The sequence below is a fragment of the Taudactylus pleione genome, unplaced genomic scaffold (genome assembly GCF_031769625.1).
Source record: "Taudactylus pleione unplaced genomic scaffold, aTauple2 ptg000086l, whole genome shotgun sequence".
NCBI lineage: Eukaryota > Metazoa > Chordata > Amphibia > Anura > Myobatrachidae > Taudactylus > Taudactylus pleione.
In genome coordinates this window covers 6376234-6397534 of record NW_028284488.1, presented here as the reverse complement: position 1 = coordinate 6397534, position 21301 = coordinate 6376234, and the positions used below count along the sequence as shown (strand labels likewise).

Here is a 21301-nt window from a genome sequence, read left to right as displayed (position 1 = left end):
GTCGGCGTTCACCGACATATTGCATTGGCTGTGCTGCACAGTCGATGGACAGATATGTCTGCAGACATATCTGTCCATCGGCAGGTGTGTACGGGCGGTCGGCAGACACTCCCCTTGGTCGCCGGGACCTGCGGGCACGCACAGATGATGGTTGTTCAATGTGTACGAACAACCATCATCTGCAGATATATCTGTATAGTGTGTACTCACCTTAAATTTAAATAGTGATTTTCAATAAATGTTATCTTCTAAATAATACTGAATAAGAACATATGGTAGTAAATATAGTAAAATGCAGAAAAATAGGAATGTTATTGTGGATTGGTCAATTTTGAATTGCAGGAACAATGGGTCTATGTCAGTGGTTCCCAAACTGTGCGCCGTGGCACCATGGGGTGCCTCAGGACACTTGCAGGGGTGCCTCAGGTTGGTGGTCCAGCACAAAATCAAATTATTTATGGTCAATGTAATGTAAATATGTGGACAAACAGAAGCGCAAACCTGTCCACCACCACATAACTGGACCCAAGGATGACAGGTAGCACAATTTACTTCACTTTACAACATTTTTTCTGAATTTCTCATTAACAAACTTTTGGCTTAGGGGTGCCATGAAAACAATGCCGATACTCTATGGTGCCGTGATTCAAAAAAGTTTGGGAACCACTGGTCTATGTATTAATAATCACTATTAAGAGTCTATAGCAAGTCTGATATTCCTTTTCAGAGTTTGTTGCACAAGATTCAGATCGTAGTTCCCCTTTGATAATAATGGGGACTGCGCTCTACGGTGCTAATCTGCCTTTCTGCTTTAGTACATAGCAATAATACACAGACTGCAGATTCTACATCATTTTGTAGAAAAAAAGCTATATTATAAATAGGCCCCCAAATATTTAAAAATTGGTGCTGTACCTCGAAATGACTTTTACTTATGCCCAGACCAATAACGGGGAGCACCGTGGCAGGACTGATGCAGACTACCGGCTTTCTTTTATTTTCCTTCCAAATTCTCAGTTATTTTGCTATGTTCTCTGGTAATAGCCGGCAATCAGCGCTGTTTGGGGAAAGAGTCAGCCTAGTCGGACTTGGAGAGACTGGAGAGAGAGAGTACCTCTATCTGGGCAGGAGGGGCGCCTAACCCGGCTGGGCGGGCGGTGCAGCTGTAGTACTATGCGCAGGCCCAGTGTAGTTTGCGTGTACTGTACTGTATGAGGCTTATCATTACCGATACCGGTATCTACAGCGGCCGCACCCGGAAATGATTAAGAAATTTGACAAGAAGGACGAGGAGTCCGGTAAGCCGGTTCTGCGGGTTTTATTCAATATGTCTCAGCAGGCGCATTATGTCCTGTTTCCGTACAGGCCGCAAAGCCAGGGACTTTCCTGAAGCAGTAAGCCGCTGAAACTATAGATGTAGTAAGCCCTATGGGAACCCAGTGTAATGCCAGAGTGCTTTTTATGACACAGGAATGACGTGGCTGATATTTGGGTCGTTATTGATACACGAGAGAGAGAGAGAGCACCCATATGATAAAAATAATATGATTGATATGATGCTTTTAGCTTATTCCAAGACAAACGAAAGTAACATTTATCATACGTGTTTTCTGAGCTGAACATAAAGTACTGGGTTGCATTACATTACAGGTTATACATGTATTACAGTATTCTGTTGTGTAGTAGTAACGGAATAGTTTGGATTATGGTTGATACTGCCAGGACTGTTATTTGACATCTCTGTACTATTCTGCTTCTATCAAAAGTCTTGCACTCAGACCAGCTCTGTGAAAAAAAAATAAAAAAAATAATAATAATAAAAAAAAAAATATATATATATATTATACCTCCCAACTTTTGAAGAGAGGGATGCGGGACCCTTCCCACGCCGTAGACTCGCATGTGCCCGAAATGGGGGCGGGGCTTCCAAAAAGGGGTGGAGCTTTCCTAAAAGGTGCGGAGCCTCGCGGAAACCCCCCCTGTTTTTGTCACTATAGGGGGCGTGCCCAGCTCTCTCCTAGATGCTGGGCAGCCCCCCAGGCTCTCCCTGCGTTAGTGAACAGATGCCGTGCAATGCGCACGGCAACTGTTCACCTTCTGCACACCCGCTGCTCTCCTCAACTTCCCCCCAACAGCGGGACACTGGCCCGCGGGTGGGGCAGCGGGACAGTCCCAGAAAAACGGGACTGTCCCGCTGAATGCGGGTCAGTTGGGAGGTATGCATATATATATATATATACTGTGTGTGTGTGTATATACATATATATATATATATATATATATGTTATTACTTTAATTACTACACTACAGCTCATTAATTTCAATACACCCCCAGATTCGGCGATTTCTCTGTAAAGGATGAACTTGGTACGTGTATTTTGAACAGAAATGAGGCCACTTGCTGGGGCAGCATTCCCCGTAAAGCCATGCCCCTAACTGTGAGGCCACGCCTCATAATTTTAGGCATGCGCCTGCGTGGTAAAGAAGTTGGGATGTATGCTAACAGCCGGATAACGTCTGATCCCCGAAATAAACAAACTACCCCAGCAGGTGATCGTAGTGATATCAGATGCATGCCCAATGCTGTTTTGAAACCGATTCGTTAGCACAAACACCGTTAAATGATTCCGCTGTTTGCCTGGTATTGTGATACTGTTGACACTTGTGAAAATGGGTAAAGTGGTCTTGTAAATGTCTCCCAAGGAGTTATCAATCGAAAAGCGTTCTGTCATAGTCACTTTGAGAAATGCAGGACATATTTTGCGTGAAATTGCTCGCATGCAGATGGTTTCTCTTGGTGGCATGCAGTGCACCCTCAAGAGATACACTGTGAACAACCATGTACGTGATCGCCCATGACCTAGACAACCTCAACTGACCACAAAACAGAACAAATTTATGAGTGTGTTCCAAATGGGACAGATTCCAAACAGCTCGTTAAATCCGTGGTGCTCTTTTGGAAACAAATAAGTAAAGTGTCTCCATTGCCACAGTCAAATACAGCCTTGTAGCCGATGGCTTGAAGGGATGTGTTGCAGCTCAAAAAACCATTGCTTAGGCCCATAAATATAAATAAGAGGCTATTGTGGGCAAAAAAGCACAGGAGCTGGACCACTAGTCAGCAGAAGAACATTCTTTTCACAGACGAATAAAACAAATGTTCAGTCAAAACACTGACAATAGGTGCTGAAGAACATGGTTTGGCCACCCCAGAGTCCTGATTGCAATCCAGGTGAACTACTTTGGTATCATCTGGACAGGTGTTTTCGAGATGTGCACGTAACAAGCCAAAATCACCTTTGGGAGTTGCTACAAGACAAGTGGGCTGCAATCTGAGCTGAAAATTTAGACATGTCAACAGGCAGAATGCCCACGTTTGCACTTCTGTGATCACCACTAAGGGTGGATACTTTGTTGAGAGAACAATCTAAAGGCGCGTATCCACTAGACGAGAAAAATGAGCAACTGAAAGATTACGACATTGTAATCGTTCAATCGCTCATTAATCGTTCATTAATCCTTCAGTAAAATGTCGAAAATGACCAGCGACGCGCGTTCCCGCTGGTCGTTGACGGCATTTGTCATCGCCAGGTTGTGCATGTTCGGGGATGAGGGAGAGTGCCTGCACTGAACAACATCGGTCAGTGTGGGCACATTGGCCCTGATTTAGAGCCAGTCGCTCTGACAGAGCGCTCGCTCTGAATCAGGGCCGTTCTTTTTTTTTTTTTTAGAGCGGCCTCCTGGCCACCCACAGCTATAGCGAGCGGCCAGGAAGATGGTCGCGATGGTCAAGACCATCGCGACCATCGGGCTTGTGACGAGACCCTTGTGGTAAGGTCTCGTTGCCGCAAGCCCCAGAGAGACCGGGTCTGAATCAGGCCCATTATTCGCTGCACAGGATGATGCACGATGACAATGTTGTAATTGTACAGTCGTTCCACTCTTGTGTAGTGTATACGCACCTTTAGGAAATAAGTTCAAAACATGTTTATTTGCCAAAATAAATATATATTCATGTCAAACTAGCTTATTTTGTTCATTACTGTATGAAAAATCTACAATTTGGGTGGTATATTGAAACTAATGAGCTGTAGTGTAATTCATACTAAAGAGTAGTGCACTGTATAGCTATGGATTTAAACATATTTTAGTAACTAACATGAACATGTTTGCCTGTAAATGAATAGAATGTGGAAAAGTAGTAAAATCACATGAAATAAAACTTGAGTGGTATAATATGTCACAATTACCATCCATATATGTATTACAAATTAAATTACTGTTTTTTTTTTATAAGGATTTATTTTTAATTTTTCAGGAAGTGGCTCTAATCCTTTCCAGCATTTGGAGAAGAGTGCAGTTCTTCAAGAGGTAAATCCTGTAAAACAGCTTAAATATATGGGGGTGGTGGGGGTGGGGGATTCAATTAGCTATGTGCGGAATCAGTGGATTATCGTGCCCAATGTTGCAGAGTACCCCCAGTTTCCTGTCTCCTCTCATCTCTGTCCCCCTTCCCAACTGCCCCTATGCAGGGAGGGCTTGCAGGTGGTGGTAGTGGTGTGCGGGGGTGGGGGGGGGGGGAGAGTGCTGGCCGCTGCTGTTGACAAGTCGGAGCAGTCCTGTTCATACAACGGGCATAAGTGAGAGGCTACGGTAGGGGGTATCTTACTAAAGATCGATTTTGATCCAAACTTTATCGATTTTAACCAATTTTAATTCGATTTTGTGTTTCAGGGTCTAAATCACACATTCACTAACATGATTTTTGACATTGCTTAAACAAAAAAAACGACGTCCTAAATCATCTGTTTAGTAAATGTGTGACTTACACCCTGAATTAAGATCTATTAAATTAACGAAAATCAACCTTTAGTAAATATACCTCTCAGCCAGTGAGTGATCATCGCAGCTAATAGGATTGACCCTGTAGACTTATGATCTATTGGTCTGCCTAGCTCATGCACATAACTTTTATGACTAATTTCTGTTTATGTCAATGTGCACACATTTTCCCTGGCTCCTTGAAAGACACTACTGCCTCATAGAGCTTTTGAATTCTTCATCTTGTCCATATCAAACATATTGGGCCAAATGTAATAGGGTTAGTGTTTTCTCACTCTTTTTAAAATCGGCCAATGTAATAGTCTGAGAACAAAGCAACAGAGCAAACTTGCATGTTTTTCAGACTCAAAAAAACTCATGATTTAAAATCTCACCCAGATGTTTTCCCATTTTGAAGATAAAACACCAATGCATGAGTTTACTGCTAAGCTCTCACTTTTTCTAAACTCTCACCCAATTACATTTGGCCCATTGTGTTGGGATCTCTAGTAATACAGCTATAAGCTCCAGCAGATTTGTCCTAAAGAACAGGTTTTAGCTTAATAGATCATGCAAAATGGTTATGATTGGTAGATACCACAGAGGAGCTAGTGTTCACTCTAGGTCCGGCGCCAGGAAGGGGCACTTCTGTGTGCGTGCATGAAAAGGGAGCGTGGCCACGAGAAAGGGGGGCATGTCTTGAATCTCCCCCCCCCCCCCCCCCCCGTTCATCACGCTTGGGGATGTGCCTGACACTTAAGGACATGCTGGGCTGCCCCCAAGTTTTCCTGTCTCTGTGAATAGATGCCGGGCTTTTGAAATCGGGCAGGGCGCGGCGCCCCGCTAAAACAGCAGAGCGGGAACACTAGTAACTATATACAAGGATTGTTTGTTATGCTTAATATTTTAATAATATTTCTTTCCTGTGAATTGCCAAACCTACACTCTCTGACCACTTCATCAGCTACAGCTGTACACCTGTTCGTTAATGCAAATATCTGGTCAGCCAATCATATGGCAGAAATTCAAAGCATAATAGCTTGCAGACATGGTCAAGAGGTGATGAAATGTGATCTACAGTTACTTTTACTATGGAAATTTATTGAGTTAATATTTTCTTTTTCAGGCTCGGCTGTTCAATGAAACTCCTATAAATCCAAGAAGATGCCTCCATATTTTAACCAAGATTTTATACCTGTTAAACCAGGTCAGTATACACACACAATGTTGTATTTGTAGATTACAAACCCATTACAAAAGGTGAGAAACAAGCGCCTTATAGTGTAATAAGATTTGGAATTGATAGTCATAAAAGAGTTAATTAATATGTGTACCACAACGGTCGAATAAACAGGCATGTAAATCTGTATATCTATGGATCACCGTACAGGGTTCCTATATAACGATATTTCAAATGCACCCTTTCCACCCATCAGGATGTGGAATCACACCTTTAGTCCAGGATCCCCATGGACATAAAAGAAGATATATGCTGTCAAGTTGTCGTATTAAAACATTTATTCCATACATCACACATGTATCACAAACAGTAGTAAAAAATGCTGACCTCAGTCTGAAAAAACTGGTGAGTGTATCGGCACCACACCGTCCTCAACGCCTTTCGTCACTTATGCTATGTTAGCAGGACTTCGTCAGGAGGATGTCCATAGGTCACAATGTCTGATATGTAGACCGTATGAGACTAATTAGCCTTACCATTTACGGCACTTCAGGCCATCACTCGACGACGCCATTTTGGAGCCAAGTGCGCATGCACGAGAGTCCTCAAATATCGTGGTAATAGCTCAACATTGCGGTAGATAACAACATACTGTGGCAATGAGATATTTGGTGATCCTTCCCCTTAATGGATATCTCATTGGGGACTTCTGGGTTTCTCGACTCTTGGAGATAATTTCTCCAAGCACCAGAAGAACAGTTCCACTGCACCAGTGGAAACAGGGTTTGTCCCGGATTGGAACCATGTTCCAAACCGGGTCAGACCCGGGACTTTAGTGTAAAAGTGGTATTAGTTAGTATACACTGTGAATATCATTCTCCCTACTGTATACCTCCCAACATGACCCATTTCAGGAGAGACAAAATGCTCTGTTCATGGATTTCCCTCTTAATTTATGATTGCCATCACTTGTGTTGAAACACCTTTCTTATTAATGAATTAGTTCAACACAGGTGTTGGCAATCATAAATTAAGAGGGGAGTACAGGAACAGAGCATTTTGTCCCTCCAGGAATGGGTCATGTTAGGACATATGCTAATGTTGTATTCGCTTTTCATTTCTGAAATATATACAAATCACAAACAATTGGGCAGATGCTTGGTTCATAGATTAATATATATTTAAATTTCTAACTCGCAAAGATGGTTGAGGGAACTTTTCTCTTTCGTTTAAGGTGTGTTTGACTAGTGCCATAGCTTGAGTTTTTTTAATTAAGTCTTAAAGGGGTATTCAATATGGAGCGAAAACTCAGTTTTTGCGATGTTTTCGCACCAATGACGTCATTTTCGGAGGTTTTGGTTTTATACTGTATTCAATTTCAAAGACTTTTCGCAGGTTCGAAAAGTCTTTGAAAAAAAACGGGGAAAAAAAAAAGTGCAGAATTGGGGTTTAGGGGTGCAGGCTTAAAAAAAAATAGCCTGCACCCCTGGGAATGACATTTTTTTGACACATAACTGTGTCAAAAAAAGTTTTAAAAAAAAAATAGGGACACCCCAAAAAATGAATTTAAAAATTGGGGTGAAAAAAAAAATTTGTGAAAAAAGTGTTTAAAAATAGGGAAATAGGTTCAGGGCTATTCTGCAAGTATGCGGCAGGTGTTTTCTAGAATAGGCTATTAGCGGCAGGTGCATAGTTGCAGAATTTTTTAAAACTTGCTTTAGGGACATAAAAATATGCTAGTACCCATTTTCATGTACCCCAAATTTGATGGGACCACTTAAAAAAACGAAAAAAATTACCTAAGTGCTCTTCTGCAACACTTCTTCAATGTCGGGAAAAAAACACCTGCTACAGCTATTTAAATCCCCGACTTTCATTTGCAGGCTAAAACGGGGGTACCCATAGTGATTCCCCCATGTTTTTACAACTTTAGAGGGGTCCTACAATTTATTCCAGGAAAATTTCGTTTTTTTACGCAGATCCCACTTCGCAGCTTCCCGTTTTCGTAGGTTTTATATTGAATACGGGGATAAAGCGGGCGCGCACCCGATACTTTATCCCAGGAAAATCTCAGATGTGGAGCAAAAAGTCCAGCACGGACTTTTCACTCCCATATTGAATACCCCTCTTAATCTGTACTCAGCTGTTCTTTATGTAGCCATAGTTGTAGGCATTTGTAATGTATCGTACTATGGGGCATATGTATCAAAGCTTGATGTGAGATCAAATTGTGAAATATGTATCACCAACCAATCAGCTCCAAACTATAATTTCTTAAACACAGCCTGCAAATTGTAAGTTAGAAGCTGATTGGTTGGTGATATATAGCTCACAATTTTATCTCACATCAAGCTTTGATACATATGCCCCTATGCCCGTAACTGTGTGGAGTTTGTATATTCTCCCTGTGCTTGCGTGGGTTTCCTACGGGTGCTCCGGTTTCCTCCCACACTCCAAAAATATACTGGTAGGTTACTTGGCTCCCAACAATAGAATATAATCTCCACTGGGGCAGGGACTTATATGAATGGCCAAATATTCTCTGCAAAGCGTTGTGGAATATGTGTGCGCTATATAAATAACTGGTAATAAATAATAATAATCAATAATCCCTCGTCAAGTGTTGATTTATTTCATTGTTTTCGTTTTATTTATTAATTTTCCTCATAGGGTGAACACTTTGGAACAATGGAAGCCACTGAAGCATTCTTTGCTATGACCAGGCTATTCCAGTCAAATGATGTAAGTTGTTTGGAGCATCAGTGTACATTTAAATATGTGCATTCTTTGGTTGTGTTAGAGCAGGGGTGGGGAACCTTTTTTCTGCCAAGGGCCATTTTGATTTTTAGAAAATCATTCAGGGGCCATACAAAATTATTAACTTAAAATTTGCCTCCTATATTTGGTTAAAACGTTATTAACTCACCCTTAATGCGATGGCTGTAAGTAACTGCTTCTCTTTGGTATGTTGTCAGGCAGAGTCTGGAGGGGCAGTCCCTATGGATGTGTGACAGGCAGATTGATAAGGCAGCCCTGGGGTCCTCTCAGTCCTAACCAGCCTGATGACATTACTGACTGTACACACCCCCTGCTGTGCCACCGCTTCCTGCTTGCCCGCGCTGTTAGGATGAGACCCTGCACGCCCCTGCACTAACCAGCTCAATGGCAGCCATATGACAGCCCTGAATCCCCCCCCTTGTGCGCTGCCTGCCTGTCGCCGCTGATGGGGAGAGTGCCCTGCATGCCACTCAATGACACCCCTGATACCCTGATCCCCCCCCCCCTGTGCTACCTGCCGCCGCTGATAGGGAGAGAGCCCCTGCACTAATCCGCCCGATGACAGCCCTGACACCCTCCACCGCTGCGCTACCTCCTGCCGCTGATAGCTGATGACAGCCCTGACACACACACCCTCCCCCCGCTGTGCTACCTGCCGCCGCTGATAGCGCTGCGGGGGGAAGAGGTGTGTCAGGGCTGTCGTTGGCTACCAGCCGCCGATGACAATCCTGACATCCTCTCTCCCCCGCTGCGCTACCAGCCGCCGCTGACAGCCATTACACTACGCTGAGTCTGCTGCTGCCGCTGATAGCAGGCCGGGCCGGATGATTTCACCTTGCTGGCCGTATACGGCCCGCGGGCCGGAGGTTCCCCACCCCTGTGTTAGAGAAACATTGAACTACTGACTGAACAGTATGGCTGCCTAATTATTTAGACTATAAAGATACACATACATGTGTCAGAAGTGGGGAAATAGATTTAAGCGATACTGTATATGATGTATAACTAACTTCCAGCAACTACTGTAATTTTATGTCTCCCTACAATCAGGAGCCAGGAAAATCATTACATAATAGAAAACAATGGCATTGGATTTTTCTTTACAGGACATTCACACAATTCTCTAGTAGGAGGGGGAGGGGAATGCAACTGGGATGGTGTATTACCTTGCCCTATTGATTCCCCAATGATCTGTAAATCCCTTGGTGGGATTCTGCTGTTATTTTGTTTCTGTATTTGGATTTTTAGTTACACACTTGCCTTCCCAATTTGTACAAGACTACTCCATTCTTGCAATTTTTATTTCTTGATCACTACCGTTTAGGGTTTTGTTTCTTCTTCTTTTTCTCGTTTGTCACATTGATTACATACCAATCAACCCAGAGTATCTCGCACACCTTCATTCTCCAAAGATTTTTTTTTTCCATTGGGGGTGTGTGTTGGGGCGGATTAACAAATCAGGTTCCCATGCTGTTTGATGCATGCAACTACTTCTACATGGTGGATAGACCTCATGTTTGCGATTTTGTTTTTCCCATCCTCTTCCATATTTCATTGTAACTAAACTTACCCCCAGAAGAAGAGCAGGTATTTGCCCTGGGAAGAATTTACCCATTAGTAACTCTTAGTTCAGCATTCTAGTGTTTTACACTCATGATACCTGAGTGTGTTGTGTTTACAAGAAATATAAAGATCTGAGTTGCATAAAAAGGAAATATGTTTGTTTCCTGCCATCCCTGAAAAATACACTTGGGACTAAAGAAATACTTCAATTGCATAGTAGAGTTGCATGTCTGTGTAATTATACAGGTTGAGTCTCCCATATCCAAAATGCTTGGGACCAGGGGTATGTTGGATATCGGAATATTCCGTATTTTTGAATATTTGCGTAAAATAATTAAATATCTTGGGAATTGGACACAAATCTAAACACAGAATGTTATATACACCTTATACACACAGCCTAAAGGTAATTTTATACTATATTTTTTATAATTTTGTGCATCAGAAAAAGTTTGTCTATAAACATGAAATTAATTTATGTTTAATATACACCTTATTCGCACAGCCTGAAGGTTATGTTATACTATATTTTTAATAATTTGTGCTTTAAACAAAGTTTGTGTACATTTAACAATCAGAAAGCAATGGTTTAAATTTCTCAGTCATGCTAAAAATTGTCCGTATTTCGGAATATTTGGATATGGCAGACTCAACCTGTGTATTTGTTTATAAGCCGCTTTTCACATGCCTATGCAGAACTTAATTAATGAAAGACCCTCTTCTTTTCCAGCAAACACTGAGACGAATGTGTTACCTGACTATCAAAGAGATGGCTAATATTTCTGAAGATGTCATTATTGTGACAAGCAGGTAACTAGTATTTAACTTCTGCCTATGAACCATAGAAACCTAAATACAACAATGTTCATAAATAATTGCATCCTTGGTTAACAATACCCTAAAAAAGAAAAGGAAAAAATAAATAAATACATTTACACTGCAACTGCACACAACTTAATGCAAGCATATTCTGTATGTGGTAAATGATGGGTATTTTTTGTGGGGGTTTTTTGCCTTTAGCTTTATTGGAAGTTGGCCTTTGGAGAGACTTGGTTAACTGTGAACACTGAGTCAAATTGCCTTAAATCGACATTAAACCGTTTTATTTGGTGTAGAACCTGTCACTATGTTCCAGTTCCAACAGTACAGTAATCTTAGGGCCTGATTCAGATTTGGTAATAGAGAAAGAAAGAGCAAGTAACTGTGAATATTGGTAAAGCCATGTTGCACTGCAGGTGAGGGAGATATAAAATGTGCAGAGAGAGTGTATCTAAAGCTGAGCATCCACTATATAGTTTTCTGTCCAATCTGGCTGGTTGGAATGAAAATCTGGTAATGTATGGGAGCAAATGACAATCAACCATATGGTCTTAAACACTGAAAAAAGGACAAAACAAATTGTTCAAATTGGTTAAATTGCTGTGTTTTAACCAATTTGTCTGAACGACCATTTTTCACTGTTTTCCAGTGTTTGTGAGCAAATGGACGATTGTTATTTACTCTCGTACATTACCAGGTTTTCATTCCAACCAGCAAGATTGGACAGATATCTGACAGCAAATTGTATAGTTGATGCCCAGCTTAAACTGAAATCTAAATTGCAGTGTAAAAATAAAGCTGTCCCGCATTTGTGGGTTACATGCAAAAGCAGCCAATATTTAAACCAGCGAGAATTTCCCCATAGCCACGTGGATCATCTACACGGCTCTTGGCACTTTGGTGGAATCAGCCGCATTAGTGGGATACACCCGACCCCGTCTGGAACGGACCCCGGCGTACTACTAGGCATCAGTCTGACCCTAGCCAGTGGGATAGCTGGTACTGCCATACAAGTGACTCTTTGCACTCCATATATATTCAGTATCCATTTAATTATTACTGCTGCTGCTCTTACCTATATTGAGGAACTTTAAATCACAGCAGACTGCCACACAGCATATTGTGGACTTTATAGGAAAAATATCTTACAGTGGTCTGATTCGGCAGTCCCATTTGTGAATATCTGTGTGCTTTGATAGTATGTGGCTACCATTTAACTTTTATTATTTGTTTTAATAAATATTTTTATACTCATTGTGGTCACCTGGTTGCTACTAGCGCTCCACCTGTCCTTTTGTATTGTTTCCATTTTTAGCAGGTGCAGATCCTGCTGTGTGAGCTGCTTACCTATCAAGGGGATATTCTCTCTTTCTTGTTAGCGCACCCAATCCTTTAGTTCGCAGCCAATATTTACCATGCATGCAAAAATAATGTATTTCCACCTCTTGCAGTGCAACATGGTTTGTCCAGGTACAATGTGACTTGCTCTGTCTTATGCTGGGTACACACTAGACCAGGGGTGGGCAATCGGCGGCCCTCCAGCTGTTGTTGAACTACAAATCCCAGCATGCATTGCAACAATTTTAGCATGGCCAAATAGCAAAACTGTTGCAGGGCATGCTGGGATGTGTAGTCTTACAACATCTGGTGGGGCCGCTTATTGCCTACCCCTACACTAGACTATGTGTACACCGAGTGACGGCAGATGTGACTGGTCAATATAAATCAGGCGGTCCGTACACACTGCACGATCTGGTGTACGACCGCCCAATATATTGTTCCCCTGCCGCATCCAGAACCATGATGTCGGCCACCAGATCTGAAGAAGAGACGAATGACTAGGGTATACACACTGGACGATATGGATGATTTGTCGTTCTGATTCGTCCCAAATCGTTCAGTATATCATCTAGGGTGTACCCAGCTTTACTCTAATCTGAATCAGGCCCATAAATTGGCAAAGTGAATGTCCATTGGCTGTTTTCTACAAAAGCTGCTCAGAAATTGCTTTCTGAGTGTATGTTAATTGTTTTCTGATTATGTTGGTTGGACGTAAACAATACTCTTTGTAGTTGTGTCTTTTCCTTTTGTTATGATGACTTGAACTACTTTGTGTAAGACCTCGACTCACACTGGCAAGGCCTTCAAGCCAATAACAGCCCCCCGTTGTTCCCCAAGTGTCACGTCTGAGGGTTGGTTTGGGTTGGAACAGGCATAGGAGGCTGAAGAGGAGATTTGAGAGGCGCGAAGGAACTTAGGTGGCTTGAGCCAGGACTTCCTCATGTATTGATGTGAGGAGGTAGAGATACTGCAGTTGATGATGGGCCCGAAGGCGAGTACAGGAATAGAATGACTTTATTGAACAGCAGGTAGGAATGGGACTTTATACAACACTGTAGGAATGGGCAGAATCTGATTGGGACCGATGATGCTGGATTGGTTTGAGACCGATGTTGTTGAATTGAAGAACTTGATGGATTTGAATCCGATGTTGATGAATTGATGAACTTGATTGGTTGGATCCAATGTTGATGAATTGAAGAACTTAATTGATAAGAGTCCGATGTTGGAGGTATCAGATGAGACCAATGGTTGTAGGTATCGGCTGGAACCGATGGAGGCTATAAGAACAAGTCTCAGCGGTAAAACCAGACTGGTGTGCAATATGGTATAGGAAACTTCTTTACCAGATTTAGAAACTGGATATAACTGACTGGGACCGTTCAGATACAGAGTACCTGGGAGCGCAGCACAGAGCTGTAACTTCAGGGAATGGAATTTATAGTGGAGGATCCCCAGGGATTAGATGCTGCGATCAGCTGGTCTGGGAGTCTCTGAGTGGAGGAAGAGCATCAGGTGACAGTCCAACATGGCTGTGCCCATACTGTGGTTTAGGAGGGAACTCTGGTTTGCAACTTGTGTGCTATGAGCAAGGAGCTGCGGAGAGCCATCTCCATGCTCAGCGACAGGACACTAAGTGGTCGGGGCAGTAGCAGCACAGGCAGGCCTCAGTACCAGCCAGGAGCGATGTGCAGCATGAGTGGACTTCTGTGCTATCCAGCAGTGATGCACAGCGTGAGCGGACCTCCGCACTAGCCTGGACAGGCACCAGAGAGGTAAGAAAGTGGTTTTTAAGGGCCGGACCGTGACACTTAGAGCTGAACATTCTCACCGGTACTCAGGTTGCCGCCTGCCCAGAACAGTAGAGGCTTACACAGTACTGTGGTGCAGATATTGCAGGAGATGTGTGTGTCTAGGGATCTGACTTGAGACAGATGCTGTGTACTCCGAAACCAATAGGAGTGACCGGGCCACTGGTTGGGTATGGAGTGAAGTAGCTGGCTGGACTACTACGCTGAGGTGGTCTGAGCGGCAGGGCAGTGGGCTGATGGTGCAGCTCCTTGGTAAAATGAGTGGCAAGGCCGCAGGCTAATGTCGCTGCACTGAATTGATATGAGTGGCAGGGCCGCAGGCTGAAGTCGCTGCTCTGAGAGTACTGTGCAGCTGGTTGCGACTGCAGTGATGACAAAGACTGGAACAAGGTTCGCAGGATCAAGGCAAAAGTTCTGGCTGGCAGAGATTTTTCAAGACCACTAACAAGGACCAGGGTCTTGCACGCAAGGCATATGCCATGACCGGAAGGGGAGGAGCTGGCCCGGCTGCCTTATGGCAGAAAATGAAAGCAATCAGCAGCAGCATGAGTATGAGAGTATCAGATTATTTAGTAAAGAGCAGCTGCAGCGCTGCACTTGTCACCTGGCAGGCTAACCGAGAGAAGCAGTCCCCGCGGCCGCCCGGCGTCCTGCTCTCCCAGCAACTGCAGGCGTCATCCCAGCACAGCGTCCCTGTTGCCTGGAGACCGGTGGGACCCTGCAGCCGGAAGACACAGTGTCCCAGTTGCTTGGCAACAGGCGGGACCCGTGAAGGAAGCAAGCAACGGCTACTTACACCTTGTTTGGTGATGTCACAAGGAGCAAGGTTCTGCCAGCACAAAGAATATTTTCTAAAATATTAATGTCTACCTGCCCATAAGATGGCTAACATTACCAGGCATATAAAAAAAGTTAATCTAGAAGAAATTAACAAACAGTTAAAAGGTTAGCTCCACCCCAAACTAATTATTGTGGTTCAATTAAAAGTTCTAAGAGAAATAGAAAGTTTATTTACTCCATTTTCTGCATCTGCTGAGTTTCTCGCTAAAGTTTATTGTCCTATATTCATCAAGCCTATTCTAGCTTGAGCATTTCGAAACAAGAAGCGGCTGTTGAGTGTGGCAAGAGAATGTTAATGTCAGTTCCCGGAAGGTGGGGTAAACTGACTGTGGTATGCAAGGAATTCCATTTTTTCATTATTTTATTGCATCAAACTTCAACCAAATTCTCCTTTTTTTTTTTTTGCTGCAGATATCTTTTTATTATAGGTTGTCTGTTCATGTACCTGTAATTGTGGTTATCTGACAGGTAATACTAACTGAATAGAATCCTACATGAAATTTTTAATGTTTAAACATTTTAATTTAGATTTTATTTCTACTTCAGGGTCCATAGGGTATCCACAGGATACCTTGGGGTATAGGTGTGACGTCAGTCGCAGGGCACCAAAGAGTTAAGCTTTCAGCCTCCCAGGATGCACTAGGTCCCCCTCCTATACCCCGCCCCCAGGCCAAGACACCTCAGTTTAGTTTGGTGCCCGGCCGGAGTCGGGTGCACCTGTTGGAGTGGGGGCTAGAAGAGCCCCTGAAGCTTATTCTTCATGCAGCTGTGGCTGCACAACTGGATGAACAGCATGGACAGTCAGTCCTGACGTCCATGCTGTCTTCCCTACACCCCGCCGGTACCAGAACGCCGGTACTGATCCGGGGATGCTGGTGGGCATCTGGGGTCACAGCTAGCGGTGACCCCAGATGTTCCGGACCATGGCCGGATTCAAGGGGGACAGAGGTAAGCAGCGGGGTCCCGCGGTGGGTCCCCGCTGATCACATGGTCCTAAGTCCCCAGGCAGGGGGCTCCCTGGGGACTGGCTGCAGCGTGGAGCCAGGCGACCAACCTGCGCTTCCACTACCCCCTGGGACAGCGGACCGCAGCAGAGCGGTAGCGCTGCGGCGTCCCAGGGGTTAAATGCATGCCAGGGGAGCGCGCCTTCCCTGTCTCACAGCCGGCGCCTCCCCCGCTGCACACAGCCCTCTCTGCACTGTGCTGACTGGTCCTGTGTCAGCGCTCCTCCCCCAGGCCAGCTTCTCTCTGCTCCTCGGCGGCCATCTTCTCTGCAACGCATGGTGAACGCTGCTGGAAGTCTGGAAGGAAGCATCGTGGTCTGGGTCCCCCCGCATACCTCTCCTCCGCTGTGGCTCAGGTCTGTGTATGCAGCGCTGTGTCCTACCAGGCCCTGTGTCTGTGTAGTTGAGTGATCAGCGCTGTTAGTGCAGGAATTGTTATTTCTCTGCATTGTATGTGACTGTGCTAGCGCTGCCTGTAACTATTCTTCACTAAACTGTCAGCTTTATTACTGTCCCTGTTCTTTCTGCTAAAGCCCTTGCGGTGCGGTGCTGCAGGGTGGTCTCTCGCCTATTTAATACTTAATTGGTGAGAGAGGTCACATACGTGGTGCCATCATGTCTGAAAGTGATTTTCCCCTCCGGCTACAGTGTACCACGTGCAAAGTACCGTTAGCGGAGGGGGAGGGTAGCGCGGAGGGCCTTTGCCGGCAGTGTTGTCCATGGCGCGGCCTATTACGGTTACAGCACCGGTACAGGAGCCGCCCTGGGCTTGTTTCGCTCAGGCGTTAACAGCTTTAGTGGGCCAGTTAGCTCCGCAGCCCGCGTTTACTCCGATGGGTTTGTCCCAGCAGTCTGTGGTGTCGTCACCCATGCAGGGGTTCCCACGACAATTGGTGGTACCCCACAGTCTCCCTATTTCCCCGCTCCCGGGTTCTCAGGAGCCAGCGTGGGTTAACTCCCTGACGAGTTCTTTACAGCACTTGTCGGATGTATTGCAAGGGGAGTCTGTGATGCGGCCTCATAAAAGGCCGGTGGCGTCTCTGTCCGCTCCTTATGAGGATGACGAAGGGACGTCTGATGATGGGGAGATTCTGGATCCTTACGATCAGGAACCTTTCCATACTAAGGACGCTGATGCTAAGTCCAAAGTATATATTCCTGGACTTATTCGGGCGGTCCGCACAGCCTTGGTGATTGAGGACGAAGTTCCCCCAGCGGCTAAATCTAAGTATGCCTTTTTCAAAGATGTGAAGGGTGATGCCACAGTCTTTCCTCTTTCGGGTCAGTTGGTGGACCATTTAGAGGAGGCGTGGAAACAACCTGGCAAAAGATACCAGCCGCAGAGACGCCTGGCGGTGGCTTATCCGTTCGCGGATAATTATTTTGCTAACTGTGAATCCCCTCCACAGGTGGATTCTCACGTGACCCGTCTTGTCCGTAGTGCCACATTGCCGATGCCATCCATGTCCTCCCTTAAGGATGCTACGGACCGCAAGGTAGAAATCTGCCTGAAGTCCGCTTATTCCCTTGCAGGGGGGGCAGCACGGCCGGCTATGGCCATTTGCTGGGTTGCCAGAGCGATGGAGCGCTGGGCGGATTCATTAGAGGCTTCTTTTGAATCCGACTGTCCGGCCGAACAAGCGGAGTTGATTGGCAATCTCCGTGATTCGGCCACCTACATCAACGAGGCGGCTCTAGACATTAGTACTCTGGTGTCTAGAATTTCTTCAGCAGCGGTAGCTGCTCGTCGCACCTTGTGGCTGCGATCCTGGAAGGCGGACGCAGATCCAAGAAAGGTCTGGAAGCGTTGCCGTTTACCGGAGAAGTTCTCTTCGGTCCGGATCTGGATAAGATTGTGGCCACGCTGGCGGCATCCAAATCTGCTTGTCTCCCGTCGGCCGCTGCTCCTTCTGGTTCTGGACCATCGTCCTTTCGGTCATCTAGGGCCCAGGGCAGGCCCAAACCACAGTCGTTTCCTCGACAGGCTGGCCCTAAGAAATCGGGCAAGCCCCGGAAACAGGCATGGAGTACCAGACGTCCGGCCCCCAAGCCAGATGACAAGCCTGCGGCCTGACGGTCCGGGTCTCCCCTTGGGGGATCCCAGGGTGGGAGGCCGCCTGCTGCAGTTCTCCCGGTGTTGGTCGTTCACTACGACAGACACTTGGGTTCTGGAGGTGGTCTCTCACGGGTACGCCCTCTCCTTCCGGCACAGACCCCCGGCTCGATTCTTCACCACGGGTCTACCATCAGACCGGAACAAGGCTACGGAGCTGCGGAAGGTATTGCACACTATGCTCCAGGCTGGAGTTATAGTGCCTGTTCCATTCTCCCAGAGGGGCCAGGGTTTCTATTCAAATCTATTTTTGGTACAGAAACCCAATGGGTCATATCGTCCGATTCTCAACCTCAAAGCACTCAACAAGTCTTTGCGGGTCCCGAAGTTTCGGATGGAGACCCTACGGTCCATCATTCTGGCGCTGGAACCTGGGGACTACATGGTGTCATTGGACATACAGGACGCTATGGCGGTCATGGCGGCTTCTCTGCGGCTGCAAGGAGTCCGTATGTTGCTGTACTTGGACGACCTGTTATTGGTGGCAGGATCTCCAGAGCTCCTGTTACACCACTTGGACCTGACCATTGCACTGCTGCAACGGCACGGCTGGCTAATTAACTGGCAGAAGTCCACTCTAATCCCGTCTCGGAGGATTCTGCATCTTGGAGCCTTATTGGACTCGGGACAGCAAAGGATCTTCGTGACGGAGGACAAGATCTCTGCTTTACAGTCAAGGGTGCGCAGTTGTCTGCACAGCCGCCGGGTGTCCTTACACTCGGCGATGAGGTTACTGGGCTCCATGGTGTCGGTGTTCGACATGGTGGAATACGCCCAGTTTCACTCTAGACCTCTGCAGCACCTGATCCTGTCCAAGTGGAACGGGCTGCCTCAGTCTCTGAAGTTCCAGACGATTGTGCTCACCCCGGAGGTTCGCCTGTCCCTTGCGTGGTGGTTAAAGATGACCCACCTCAACAAGGGACGTCCGTTCTGGGTTCCAAATTGGGTCCTGTTGACAACGGACGCCAGTTTTCTAGGCTGGGGAGCAGTTTCGGGTCCACACTTGTTCCAGGGCAGGTGGACACCGACAGAAGCGGAGCTTCCAATAAATATCTTGGAACTCCGTGCGGTCTTCAATGCTCTCCTGCAGGCACAGCGGTTTCTCCAGGGTCACCCGGTGCAGGTCCAGTCGGACAATGCTACCACCGTGGCCTACATAAACAGGCAAGGAGGAACTCGCAGTCGGGCGGCTCTCGTAGAGGTCTCTCGGATCCTGGTTTGGGCGGAGCGCAATCTTCCGGCCATATCAGCGGTCTTCATCCCGGGAGTGCTAAATTGGGAGGCGGACTTTCTAAGTCGCCAGGACGTTCATCCAGGGGAATGGTCCCTGCACCCGGACGTTTTTCAACTACTGGTGGACAGGTGGGGTCTTCCAGAAATCGACCTCATGGCGTCCCGGCACAACAACAAGTTGCCGGTGTACGGGTCTCGCACAAGAGACGAAGGGGCGTCTCTGGTGGATGCTCTGTCCGTCCGGTGGACGTTCAGGTTCGCATACCTTTTCCCTCCGGTCTCCCTTCTTCCACGGGTAATCCGGAAATTCAAACAGGAAGGAGGGACGCTCCTGTTGATAGCTCCCGCGTGGCCCAGACGGCACTGGTTCTCAGACCTTCAGGGTCTGTCCGTGGACAGTCCTCTGCGGTTGCCGCTACGACCGGGCCTTCTGTCTCAGGGTCCTTGTCTTCACCCGGACCTGACTCGGCTGTCTTGGGCGGCGTGGCTGTTGAGACGGCCATGCTGAGGTCCTGGGGGTTTGCCAGCTCTATGCTGTGTACCATGTTACGAGCTCGGAAACCGTCTTCCGCGAGGATATACCATCGCGTGTGGCATACGTTCTTCCAGTGGTGTCGACCGAGAGGTTATGCACCGCGGGAGTTTCGTCTGTCTCGGATTCTCGCCTTCCTGCAAGCGGGACTAGATCATGGGCTTCGCCTTGCTTCTTTGAAGGTACAGGTTTCGGCCCTATCTGTCTGGTTTCACCGTAGGATTGCTACAATCCCGGATGTGCGCACCTTTATGCAAGGTGTTCTCCGTATTCAGCCGCCCTTTGTTCCACCTGTGGCGCCTTGGGATTTGGCTGTGGTCCTGAGGACTCTCCAAGGACCGCCGTTTGAACCACTGGGCTCAGTGGATATTAAATGGCTAACAGCTAAGACTGTTTTCCTTCTGGCCGTTGCTTCAGCCAGACGTGTTTCTGAGTTAGGGGCTCTTTCTTGTAGACCCCCTTTCTTGGTTTTTTTCATGGGAACAGGGCAGTGCTCCGCACTCGGCCCGAGTTTCTCCCCAAAGTTGTTTCCCAGTTTTAGGCTAACGAGGAAATAGTTGTTCCGGCCTTTAACTCACCGGGTCTTTCCGTGGGTGAGGCCTCTTTGGATGTTGTGCGGGCCTTAAGGACTTATGTGGACCGCACTTCTTTGTTTAGGAAGTCGGACGCTTTGTTGTCCTCTATGGCTTCTGTAAAAAGGGTTGGCCTGCTTCAAAGCAAACTTTGGCAGCCTGGATCCGTATGGCTATTTCTGAAGCTTATCTTCATGAAGACCTACCGGTCCCTCCTTCTCTGAAGGCTCATTCCACTAGGTCTGTGGGTCCTTCGTGGGCAGCTTGACGTGGTGCCTCGGCAGTTCAGATCTGCAAGGCTGCTACGTGGTCTTCTGTCCATACCTTCGTGAGGTATTACAGGTTTGACACCTTCGCCTCTCAGGATGCTTCCTTCGGGCGGCGGATTCTCCTTTCTGCACAGGAGCGTCCCCACCCTTAAAGGATACTGCTTTGGGACATCCCCAAGGTATCCTGTGGATACCCTATGGACCCTGAAGTAGAAAATATGAGATATGGTAAGAACTTACCCTTGTTATCTCTATTTCTACGAAGTCCATAGGGTTCCACAGGACTCCCGCCCTGTCGCACCTGTGCTGCAGATGGGCTTTGCTCTGGTCACCGGTTTTCCGTCTCCCTCTGGTGAGAATGTGATTCTTGTATGTGTCCAGATCTTTGTTCTCTCTCTTCCTTCTCCTCCTCCGGCCTATGGCTT

General features: G+C 46.3%; 1 protein-coding gene across 1 annotated transcript in view; it reads left to right on the top strand.

Moving 5' to 3' along the window:
• Nucleotides 1-1072: 1072 nt before the first annotated feature.
• The window catches only part of COPG2 (coat protein complex I subunit gamma 2), a 120867-nt gene continuing 100638 nt past the window's right edge, over nt 1073-21301 (top strand). Inside the window, exons 1-5 of the mRNA XM_088468689.1 lie at nt 1073-1298; nt 4319-4371; nt 5948-6028; nt 8672-8743; nt 11073-11152. Coding sequence (XP_088324815.1) covers nt 1262-1298; nt 4319-4371; nt 5948-6028; nt 8672-8743; nt 11073-11152 — 323 coding nt within the window. The 5' untranslated portion in view covers nt 1073-1261. The remainder of the gene's footprint in view (nt 1299-4318; nt 4372-5947; nt 6029-8671; nt 8744-11072; nt 11153-21301) is intronic.